This window comes from Tasmannia lanceolata, unplaced genomic scaffold, assembly GCF_043159265.1.
Source record: "Tasmannia lanceolata isolate RefF3 unplaced genomic scaffold, GAP_Taslan_0.1 ptg000021l, whole genome shotgun sequence".
Taxonomy (NCBI): domain Eukaryota; kingdom Viridiplantae; phylum Streptophyta; class Magnoliopsida; order Canellales; family Winteraceae; genus Tasmannia; species Tasmannia lanceolata.
This window is the reverse complement of record NW_027518698.1, coordinates 6,047,845-6,060,571: the sequence shown is the minus strand read 5'-3', so window position 1 is coordinate 6,060,571 and position 12,727 is coordinate 6,047,845. Positions and strand designations below refer to the sequence as shown.

Genomic DNA, 12,727 nt, shown 5'->3' with positions numbered 1-12,727 from the left:
AAGTTTTCAAATTCATTTTCCTAAGTTTTCAAATACATTTTCAAGTTCATTTTAAACTTTTGTTAAGTGCTCCTTGGTCATCTCATAGGTACTTGCTAAGGATTGGGCTTTTACATTCTATGACTTGACAAACACTTGATTTCTTCAGTGTCTTCATCTCTTCAAGTCTTCATTGTCATCATGGATCATCTCTTCCATCTTCCTTTGGGTTCAAATGATCTTCTCCATTTGATTCATGCCACGATCCATGCAATGTCCTTAACTTTTGTGTTTGATTACTTGAATCTCCAATACATGCACTTCAATATCAAACACATTAGAAATACAACAAAAATCAACTTGTGTTTGGAATCATCAAAACATAGAAGATTGCCAAGGTAGGAACCATTGGGCTTACAGACATATTAGCAAGGTGTCTATATTTTGGTTGACCAAAATTATCCTTTTAGTTATAGTTTAAGAACTACAGAAATGGTCTTTTAGTCATTTCCATATTTTCATTTAACTTCCTCTCCTTGTCTTTTGGTCTTCCCTTTCATCCCTCTTCCATTTTCATGATGTCTACGTCATCGTCAATACCCTTTTTCCTCTTTCTTCATCTTCTTCCTCACCCTCCCCTTCCTCCTCTCCCTCCTCTCCCTCCTCACCACACCCAAAGTTGCCCATGGAAGTTGGGATTCTTTTCTTTTACTCATGGCCATGGAAATGATCCCCTATGAAGCACGGGTACGGGTATGGGGTGCGGGTACGACACGACACGGGTACGTGATTTGCCAAAAAAACCGGGTGCGGGTACACTCGGGTACGCCGAATATAATAATATATTTTAATATTTTATTATATATTTATAAAAATTTAAAAAAAAAATTGTAGAGCAATCAAATAACAATAACATCACCAAAATGGAAAATTCTAATATTACTCTTCATTTCATAAGTGATTAGGTTCCATATTTCATAACATGAGGCATCAATACATCATTCATTAGATAAAAAAGTCTGTCACCAGTGTGTTGACCAGTGTGTTGACCAGTGCCTGACAAGATGAATAATTTTTAGAGACCAAATTATGAGATTTTTTTTACCTGAATTTTGGGATTTAATAATGTTTGGACAAAATAGATTTTATGAATTTTTAAAATTTGAAAAATACCCCACCGTTTCGAAGTTAAGAAAGTTAAAATTTTGACCCGACCATTTTTCTTTGAATTTTGTACTAGAACTGGAGAGTTGACTTTTTTTCCTTTTAGATTTGGGTGTTGAAACTATTTTTATCCAAAAGGGGGGTATTCCGTTATTTACATGACATAGTAAAGACAATAAAATAATACCGACTACAGGAAAGTAGAGAGAAGTACAGGAGAGGAAAGAGAAGCAGTAGGAAGAAGCAGGACGTGTCGGGTACGCGTGGTGCGCACCCGACACGCACCCAACCACCAAAACTAGTTTTTTTTTATAAAAACAAATGGGGTACGTACCCCGGACGTACTCGGGGCGTACCCGGACGTACCCGCACCCCATACGTGTCGGGTGCGGGTGCGGGAGCCCCGGGAGAGTACCCGTGCTTCCTAGATGATCCCTACAAAAGGGCTTCTCAATGCCAAAATATGTCCCACAAAATTTCATGTTGTATGTGCTTAATGTTTAAGCTGAGTTTTTCTAATGCTGTTTTTTCCATAGCTCAGACAAGTCCTTCAAATTCCTTTTTACAAAAGGATTAATGGGTGATTAATGCAGGATGTTTTGAATGCTCAAAACCCTCTTTTTTGTGTATATAATCTTCCCCATCGGATACATTGCCAAGGGCAGTTAGTAATAGAAGACCAGAGCCCGTGGTGTTCAAGTTCTTGATGATAGAATATATGGGAATGGTTGAGATGGCATATGTTCTTCTGGTCGGATTTCAGTCCAGAAATCTAGATGAACAACTCTAAGATCACTTGCTGTTAAAACCATGAGAAAACCCTTTGATAGGGTTTACACAAGCACGAAAAGAGAGATGCTGATATCCAAAGAATGGAATAACAGAAACAGAGCTATGCACATGAGCTTGCTCCCTTTCTGATGTTAGGCTCCACCCAATCCCTCTATTCGAAAAAATATTTTGAGGAATCGGGTCAACAAGATTGATGGTGGCATCTGGGTGAGGCTGGAGAGAGTGAATCACAATCGAGTTTCAGCTTGTTGGCTCTGTAGATTGGCAAGGAGTTGGGATTTACAGGGGCTCTATTAGAGATTCGTAGAGGGGGAGAGATGAAGGGATAGATTCGAGATATGAGGAGGTGTTCGTATTCAAATGAACAAACAGGGTTACTTGCAGTCAGAAAGAGATGAAGATGTGGTTGTGGGGAGAATGAAGAAGAAACATAAAATATAAGCGAAAAAAGGAAATTACTAAATTGGACATGCTTTCTAACTTTAATTATCAATTCCATTCTGTGCTGTCCGAATGCCATCCGTTCGAGGACAGAAAACGAAATAAAACTGAAAACGAAACATTCTGCATGGAAATTTCAGTTTATTCCATTTGTTCCGACTTGTTTCCAATTTTGCCATTTTTTGCTTTTTTTTTTTGGATTTTCTATTTTTACCACCTTTTTAGTGGCTGTTTTCTAGCCATTTTAAGGGCATTCGATGTATCTTAACCTTCCCAAATGAATGGGAGGGTTAAAAAAAACATAGAAGAAAAATGGTTACGGCATCTTTTTTAGGAATGGCCAGAGCACGAGAATGGTCCAATCCGCCAAAAAAAAAGGGCATGGAATTGATGACTAAGGTTTACATTCTCATTCATAGTACTGATAGCTTAAGTACATACATGTTAATGTTTTCTTTTCTTAAAGTGTCAAAAAAGATTGCATTGGAAATGAAATACGTACAAAGCGAGGATTACAAAAGACAAAATTATGGTTAGATGTCCCGTGATGATACATCAAATCAGCATCCTCCAAAAACTATCCTACTCATAGTGGGTATGTATTTCCAGTAACTAAGTCCAGCCTCTCCACACCCTCTTTTGCAAGAATGTCCACCTTATCATTTGTTGATCTTGGAGTGTGCTTTAAAAGGCGTGCTATAACACGTGGTAATCTCCATGGTTGATTGGTAATGACTTGTAGGCTAACTCACATATATTAGGTTGTAGTTTTCATGGAAAGGGCACCTACGTTGCTCCAATAGGTTACTTGAGTTGCTAAATTCCTTTTATAATATAACCAAAACTTGTTGTATTCCTTAGATTCAAGATCATTTTCTTCAGAAATAAGTGCATTTTGTGGCTGAAACACTAGAGGGACATCGCATGAGCCGCTGAAAAGAAACTTTTTGAATATTGTTGAACACTTCTTTTTTTGGTAGTTAACCTGGGATTGAACCTCTGACCTCCAAGTTGAAGAACAACGCCTTGACCATTGACCTAAAGGCTCAATCCCTCGTTGAAAAGTTCAACTTGATTTTCATATGTATGTTCTCGAGAAAGCAGAGGAGCCACATGGACCTCTCTCCTATGGTTTGTAGTCAGACTGATGCAGACACATCTTGTGTTGAGAGTTTCATTCCGAAACTCTAGCCGAAAAAGAGAATTATCAAATATCCAAGCTCCCTAAAGGATTTTATTTAATAATCTTTATCTTTAGTTTTAGTTAGTATTTAAAATATTCTAGGATATTATGTGTTTTACTTTTGCTAAAATTGATCTAAAGCAGTAGTTGGTTTATGTAGGAGTCCTTTTATTAAGTGGAAGGTTTGGTCTTTTGTATATAAGTGATCGATTGAGAATAAGGAAGGGGACTTTTCTTTTTGACGAAATACACTATTACATGTGAACAGTAACAGAAGCGTTGGCTTCTTCTTTGTTTCGGTTTTTTTGTGAAAACCGTATATTTGTGCTTGGATTTTCATCTCCTCCTTGCATCTCATTAGTTTGGTATCAGAGCCAAGGTTCAGATTTTGCGTGTGTTGTGAGAAGACAAAAACCATGGCAAACAATAATCTTGGCCGGGGTCGAGGTGCTCGTATAGAGGCTCCCCAACCGGATTGCCAAGCCAATGAAGTTGAGGACTTAAGGAGGCAAAGTCCAACAACTCACGAAATGTTTAACACGATTCGAAACTCTAAGTCGTGATGACGAGAGGCTCGTCTCGGAGTTCGTAAACCCGTTTCATAATCGTGCTCCACGGGGTGAACCGGGTGATAGGGGATTTGAAGATCGGATGGGTTCTAATCAGCCCTACCGTGATGTGAATATGAAAGTGAATGTACCAGATTTTGAAGGGAAGATTCAACCCGATGAGTTCCTTTATCTGGCTCTCAACACGGTTGAACGAGTGTTTGATTATAAGGAGGTACCGGATCATCTCAAGGTGAAGATTGTGGCTATCAAGTTGAAGAAATATGCTTCGGCTTGGTGGGAACAATTAAAGATTCGTAGAGAAAGATTGGGAAAAGAGAAAATCAATTCTTGGGAAAAGATGAAGGAGTTGAAGAAAAAAATCTTGCCGGAAAACTACCTTCATGATAATTACATGAAGTTGTATAATCTTCATCAGGGAAATCAGACCCAATGTTATCTGGCACACGGTTCGTTCCGGTACATGGTACAGGAACGGGTACGGGGTACGATGGTAGCCTGGTACGCAGTACGATGAGGGTATGCTATGTTGGTTCACTATTCGGGGTCGCGGGTCGGTTTGGAGCGCTAATTCAGACTAACACACACACTCTCTCTCTCTCTCTCTACACACACACACATATGTGTATATATATATATATATATATATATATATATATATATATATATATATATATATATATATATATATATAGAGAGAGAGAGAGAGAGAGAGAGAGAGAGAGAGAGAGAGAGAGAGAAGTGTTTCTAGTCTGCCGACTAGAGATCATTCTCTAGTCCGGCGACCAAAAAACATGGGTCCCACCTTATTTGGGTGATGCAAAGCATTCATTTGATGGGCCCTGACATAGAGAGGGTGTCCACAAAAATCAGCTCCATAGGATCATCCCAACCCTGTGATTTGTGGAGCTTAAAATGGACGGCTATAAATCGGCACCAATCTGTCCATTTTTTAGATCCACAAATGGAAGGGTTAAGTTGGTCCTATGAAGCTGATTTTTTTTGGACACCCTATCTATGATGGGGCCTACCAAATGAATGATTTAGATCACCACAAAAAATGTGGGACCCAAGTGTTTTTGGTCGCCGGACTAGAGAATGATCTCTAGTCGGCAGACTAGAAACACTTTTCTCTCTCTCTCTCTCTCTCTCTCTCTCTATATATATATATATATATATATATGAGGGCGAGGTTTCTGAGCTCTAGCTCAGCCTGAGTTAGAGCTCTATAAATACACCATCTCCATGTTGTTTCAATCATCCAGCCCATTCTATGGGACCTCACATAGATAAGGTGTTCCTAACAAACCATCTCCATACCATAATCCTAACCATTCAATCTATAGAAGCCCATTTTCTAGCCGTCCATTCTAAACCTCCACAAATCATAACCCTAACCATAACATATAATCCTAACCATAACCATAACCCTAATCATAACCTATAAAATGAATGGGTTGGATGATTCAAACAACTATGGGAGTGGTGGTTTCTGAGCTCGAGCTCAGAAACCTTTTCCTATATATATATATATATATATATATATAAAATTTCATATATGTTACAAGAATATTATTCCATAGTACAAACTACATACATTTAATACACAAAATATAAAAACCTCATGTATGTCATATATATTTTTCCATAAAGAAAGTTCCCGTTGGAATATATGAATATCCTTCCGTAGTCCATACTCCATACATTTAATAATAAAAAAAAAACCTCATGGATGCAGATTTTTTTTCAAAAAACAAAGCTCTAGTTCTAATCCAATCCAAAATATATAAAATTTGCAGCTCTCTCCATGTCTTCCTTAGTCTATATGCATCTCTCTCCTTCTCTCCCGAGAGGCACCGCGGGTCGTCATTTTTGGCGATCCGGGTTGCTAGCGAACCACTTTTGGGATCGTGCGAGCCCGGATCGTGGGTCATAGGGCAGATGGCAAATCCGGTAACTATGATCGGACCGTGGTTGATTACACAGAAGAGTTCGATTTACTAACAATGTGTTGCGTTGTGACCGAGCCTGAAGAGCAAATTGTTGCGCACTACGTGGGAGGCTTACAGAAGGAGATCCGGGATGCGGTGATGCTACAACCCTAAAGGAGTTACAACGATGCATACAAGTTGGCCATTAACGTCGAGAAGCAACAGAAGGAGCGCTCATGGCATCCTGCGATGCCAACTGAGAAATCAACCAATTTCGATCAGGCCGCCTCCAATCTTGGTCGTCTGTATGGTGAAAACGATCGAAGAAATGTTTGTCAAGGCTCTAACCCTTCCAACAAGCCAAAGACCGGTGGAGTGCCTAAGTGCTTCAAGTGCTCGGGTCTTGGCCATATAGCGACTGAGTGCCCTAACCGAAGGTATGTAAATTTGGTTGAAGAATTACATGAGTTTGCCAAAAAGGATGCTCTAGATGAACAACCGCACTTTGACGACTACAATGATGATGAGGGCGACGAGATCACGTGGAGCGATCATGGCGAGGCGTTAATTATTCGACGTGCTATGACTACGGCCAAAGTGGAAAATCCAGATTTGTTGCGGCATAATATTTTTCGTACAAGATGTACCTCGAATGACAAGATATGTAATCTCATCATTGATAGCGGAAATTGCGAGAACGTGGTGGCACAAGAGATGGTTGACAAGCTCAATCTCAAGACCGAGAGGAATCCTACAACTTACAAGCTTGCATGGTTTAAGAATGGAAATGAGGTACTTGTTAATCAGCATTGCTTATGTAAGCCGAAAGGCCATTGATCACCAAGTTTTGATTGGAACAACCAAGATTGATTGATCTATTACACCTAATGTCGCTTGCATATGAAGTTGTCAGGTATAATGCATCACAGTCAAGCAAAGCGATTCGGACATTGTAAGATCCACGGAGCCTTGATACACACACAATTGGCGTGAAATGAAGTGCGAAGACTCATGAAGATTCAAGAAGACAAGAGAGTCCCCTAATCAACCTTGAATATGTGTCTAGGAAGAATACTCCCCAAATAGGTTGAAAGTCCATTGATGATTCCCCTCAGAAATACTAATTCAAGTTTCGAGGGAAACCACGGACGTCCGTTTGTAAGTTGAGTTGAAAAATAAAAATGGCCGAGCAAAAGCCGGACGTCCGGGAAACCGGTGGACGGCTGTCTGAAACTGGGTTTGAAAATAAAAATAATTGCCGAGCCGAAGCCGGACTCCCGTGACGAAACTGGGTCCAGTTTTGAATTTCAAACGGCACTATTTGCCGGACGTCTGGACTTCGTTCGCGACGCCCTAGAAAGCTAAACATTAGGGTTTTTTTGTGCTCTTATATAAATACACACATATAACCCTAAGAACTAATCTTCTTACAATACACACACCTTCAAGCCTCCATTGTCTATCTTTAAGGACTCACCTACATTCCCTTTGCTCATTTTTTGTGAGAATATACATTTACTCCTCTCCAAGTGCCATTACTTTCATCCTTTAGAGAGATTCAATAGGGATTTATGTTTTGAGTGAGATAAGAGTTGTTTGACAAGCCTACACAAGTGTATAAGCCTAAAGAAGAGGCAAGCGAGCTTTATATTTCTTTTCCATTGTAAAAGAAGGGTTGTAACCCTTTGAGAGTTTAAAGACTCATTGATTGTAAGGAGGCCTCAGACCCGGCCGTGGTGTGGTGTTCGGAATAGTGAAGAAGCCCAAGGACGACAAACTTGGAAGAGTGGAGTAGGTCTTTCGAGAAGACCGAACCACTATAAATTTTGGTGTTCTTTGTGGTGTGCCTCTTACTCTCTTTCTCATTGTCTCTTGTGCTTAGTAATATCTTTAACTCTACTCTTTACATACTCAAAGCAACAAGGGTTAGAATAAGTTTTGAAAAGGGATTGAAAAACGGTATTATGTGAAAACAAGTTTCCTAAACAACAAAAGTTTTTATTATACCTAATTCAGCCCCGCCCCTCTCTGAGATTGCTTAGTTAAATTTCAGTTTAGTTTCCTTTTCTATTGGGAAAAATTATCAAGATGCTCAATGGTGTGATGTGGTGCCGATGGATTCTTGCCACTTGTTGTTGGGTCGACCGTGGCAATACGATCGAAAAGCGGTCCATGACAGCTACAAAAACACTAACACATTTGTTAAGGATGAAGTGAAAGTGGTTTTGGGTCCATCTAAGATGGAAAGTATTCCTAAGCCTTTAAAAGGGGAAGGAAGAAACTTTCTAACTATGTCCGAGTTTTTGGAGGAATCAAAAGAAAACAAGGAACCGACTCGAGAGAGCAACCCACAGTACAAAGAATTGGTCTATAAGCATAAGAAGCATGTGAAATTTAAAGAAGGAGATCTTTTTTGGATCAAGATGCGGAAAGAAAGGTTTTCAAGGGGTAAACGTGGCAAGTTACAAGACCAAGCCGATGGTCCGTTTCGTGTGCTCAAGCGTATTGGTGAGAATGCTTATATGATTGATCTACCCGGCAATTTGGGAGTTTCCCCCACATTTAACGAAGCTGATTTGGAGGCGTATCATGGAGATGAAAGTGTTGGTTGTTAGGACTCGAGGTCGAGTCCTTTTCAACCGGGAGATATTGATGCAGACGCATCTTGTGTTGAGAGTTTCATTCCGAAACTCTAGCCGAAGAAGAGAAGTATCAAATATCCAAGCTATCTAAAGGAGTTTATTTAATAATCTTTATCTTTATCTTTAGCTTAGTTTTAGTTAGTATTTAAAATATTCTAGGATATTACGTTTTAAACTTTTGCTAGGATTTATCTAAAGCAGTAGTTGGTTTATGTAGTCGTCCTTTATTAAGTGGAAGGTTTGGTATTTTGTATATAAGTGATCGATTGAGAATTAGGGGACTTTTCTTTTTGACGAAATACACTGTTACATGTGAACAGTAACAGAAGCGTTGGCTTCTTCTTTGTTTCGGTTTTTCTTGTGAAAACCGTATATTTGTTCTTGGATTTTCATCTCCTCCTTGCATCTCATTACAGACCTATTTGGCTGCACATGGATGTGGGTAGTATTTTTCTTTTGGGCTTCTTTGATCATTAGAAATTGATGAAGGCAACTGATGGCATTCTCTGAATAAGATAGCCTACACCGTGGACAATCGTGAAAGGGATAAAAAGAAGAGGATGGAGCACAATGAATTGGTGTTACATGGTTCATCCATAGATGTTCAATCTGTGATGGTGTTTGAGGGGAAACACGCTAACATTTTGTTTAAATTTCACTCAAACGTTTTGGTTGGCACATTCATGTTCAGATGCAGCTGGCTGGTCTTCATTTATTCAAAATTTGACAAAGAACTATTTCAGGTCGTCTTTAAATCTCATTCTTTTTCTCTATGTCTGTTTTATTTAGACCCTGTTTGTTTTGGATTTTGAGAACCAGTCGTCAGTCCAAAATGTTAGTTGGACTCGAAAATTAAACAAAAATTTGGGTCCCACTATTTAGTTTTGGACTCAAAATCGGTTCTCAAAAACCAAAACGAACAGGGCCTTAGACTGGATTATTTGATACCGAATTCAATCAGCTACTCACTTATGGGTTAAAGACTTTTTAGTGAACTGAGTAGAGGTGATGTTTCTAGTTCTTTTACATTTACAAAACATGCTTCTGCATTTAGTTTAGATCCCCAAATGGCTAGAGATTCAAATGACAAGCCCTTTGCTTGAAACTAAATGGTCCCATTTATTTGTAGGCTGGGGTGATTGAAGAGATGGTAAATGATGCTGTTGATTCAGCATTAGATTCCGAAGACGTAGAAGAGGAAATTGAAGAGGAGGTAGATAAAGTACTTACTGAGCTAGCCGGCGAGACCGCTGCTCAACTTCCAGAAGCTGCTAAAAGGCAAAGAACAAAAGAACCTATCCAGAGAGAAAATGCCACACATGAGGTATGCAGTACTGAAACTACATTGATTTTTTCAGTCTGTTGGTTACTTAATAAGAACTTAACTGACTTTTGTTTGCATTTCCAGCAAGAAGCTGTAGCTGAAGGCGTTGATGATGACGATGAATTGGACGAGATAAGGGCGCGGCTCGCAAAAGTTAGATCATAGCTTACGCAGTAATAGTGTATCATCCAACTGGTTCATTTCATTAACTCTGACAAGATCTTGGGATTTCTATGTGATGGATATTACTCATAGATCATTGATTAACAGACTGACTGGCTATTTAGCTGTGTTTGTGAATATTAAGGCAAATAAAATGTAATATATATACCGTTATTCTATGTACAAGACAAAATGGGCATTGAACAATTTTTATGCCCGACTCAAATTTATGGGGTTTCTTTCGATGTAAAATAGAATTTTATTCACTTTTCCTCGTAAAATTTTCATTTGAGGTTGGATATTTCGAATACAAGCTACTGAATTTTTATGCTTGATTTGGGCATAAGATTTCCCAGAGTAAGATCGTGGTAGGAAAATAGCAAAAATGCCCCATATAGCATGAAAATAAAAAATATCCATATCTTATGGAAAATTATCAAAGTACACCCATCTCATAGAAAATAACCACAATAACCCCGTCATAAAAAGAGAAAAAAAAAAGTATAAAGTACCTCTAATCTCATGGAAAATGATAAAAAAGCCCATATCTTATAGAAAATACTGACAGTACGCCTCATGCATATCTCATGGAAAATAACAAAAATAGTCATACCTCTAGACAATGACCAATGTACCCCAATCTCATAGCAAATAACCAAAATCCCCTGTCGATTGAAAAAGAGAAATGATAAATTTGCCCCCTTTTCATTACATGGGACAGCCAGTTGCAGTGTATGTGACAATCATGCCCACTCAATGCTTCCCACGTGAATTACATAGGGCTCTCTTCAGTCGTAGATACACTGGAGCTGGTTGTCTCCAACTGAAAAATGTTTGGTGGAGATGGTGCGAAAAAGAGGAGAAGAGATGCTTCAAGGCACGATGTAGCTTTCCTTAAGACATTATTCGCCCCCACACTAAGTGTGCAAGCGCTAACCATGAATTTGCCTCCAAGATACAATGAAGCCCGGTGTTTCCAACACCAACATGTTTGCCGACATTCTGCACTAAACGGAGACAAACCAAGAACCACCTTTAGAAGAACAAGTATGTGAGATCTCTAGTTAGTTACTGTTTCTACACAGTAAACTATAATGTAATTTGCAAAACAGTACTTTGAAAGGCTTTCAAGAGTCTTTTGCTTTGGAAATTTGTAATTGGGAAGTTCCCAAGTGTGACTTTCGCATTCTATATGAAATGGCATGTTTCTTCTGTTTTTATATAGCTAATGGTGTCTTTTCTGTTTGAAAAGCACCCTTACAATGTAGGAGCTCCTTGTGAACGGTGCGGGTCCACCCAATAGCTAAAACCCATTGTGCATTAAAGCAAAGTAGAGAAGTGAGAAAAGCAATGTAAACCACTCTCCAACTTTTCAAACTTCCAATGTGGGACTATCTTTCCAAAGCTCTTTTACTCTCTTTTCCAAAGGCACCCACTTTTACAAAACAAAAACACTTTTCGTTGTAAAATCTTTTCAAAGCACACTTTATTTTTGAAAATACACTAACAAAAAAGGGGCGGATATATCAATTCCCTGGAAAAAATGATAAAAAATACCTTTATCTGATAGAAAAATATACAAAAAACCTATATCTCATGGAAAATAACAAAAAATCCATATATATATATATATATATATATATATATATATATATATATATATATATATATATATATATATATATATATATATATATATATACTTTGCTTTTCCTTATGCACATGAGCAGGCTGAGCGCGGGTGTGGCCGAGTCCTTGCACCAAGTTCCAAACCTTCTTGACTCAATTAGGCTATATTTCCATCGTCGTGGAGCGTGGCCAGATCCTTGCGCTGGATCTCAAGCCTTTTTTGCTCAGTTGTGCACCTTTGCTATCTAGGGGGAATGGTAGTAGGGCGGCCGGACTTTTGCTCTGAGCTCTGAACCCTTCTTGATCAACCAGGCTCTTTTTCCATCTAAATGGAATGGTAGTAGGGTGGCAGGACCCTTGCTCTGAGGTCCGAACCCTTTTTGCTCAACCAGGCTCTCTTTCCATCTAAGTGGAATGGTAGTAGGGTGGCCAGACCCTTGCTCTGACGTCCGAGCCCGTTTTGCTCAACCAGACTCTTTTTCCATCTAAGTGGAATGGTAGTAGGGTGGCCGGACCCTTGCTCTGACATCCGAGCCCTTTTTGCTCAACCAGGCTCTTTTTCCATCTAAGTGGAATAGTAATGAGGTGGCCGGACCCTTGCTCTGAGGTCCGAACGCTTTTTGCTCAACCAGGCTCTCTTTCCATCTAAGTGGAATGGTAGTAGGGTGGTCGGACCCTTGCTCTGACGTCCGAGCCCTCTTTGCTCAACCAGGCTCTTTTTCCATCTAAGGGGAATGGTAGTAGGGTGATCGGACCCTTTCGAATGGCCTTCCGCTCACTTTTGGCAGGAAAACTGTGGGGGTAGCTCATTTCCAAGGTTTGACGGTGGGGGTAGAAGTGTCTTTTCATAGATGAAATGACGCTTTGATTTTGACGACTTTTTCAAATTCCCAAAACGGTGCCACGTGAGG

The 12,727-nt window shown here is 39.4% G+C and overlaps 1 protein-coding gene across 2 annotated transcripts in view; it reads left to right on the top strand.

The window, feature by feature from the left end:
* The window catches only part of VPS24.2 (SNF7 family protein), a 32,286-nt gene extending 21,818 nt beyond the window's left edge, over window positions 1-10,468 (top strand). For both annotated transcript variants that reach the window (XM_077365635.1, XM_077365634.1), the window contains exons 4-5: window positions 9,831-10,025; window positions 10,110-10,468. In XM_077365635.1, the coding sequence (XP_077221750.1) occupies window positions 9,831-10,025; window positions 10,110-10,190 (276 nt within the window). In that variant the 3' untranslated portion in view covers window positions 10,191-10,468. The remainder of the gene's footprint in view (window positions 1-9,830; window positions 10,026-10,109) is intronic.
* The last annotated feature ends 2,259 nt before the right edge of the window (window positions 10,469-12,727 follow it).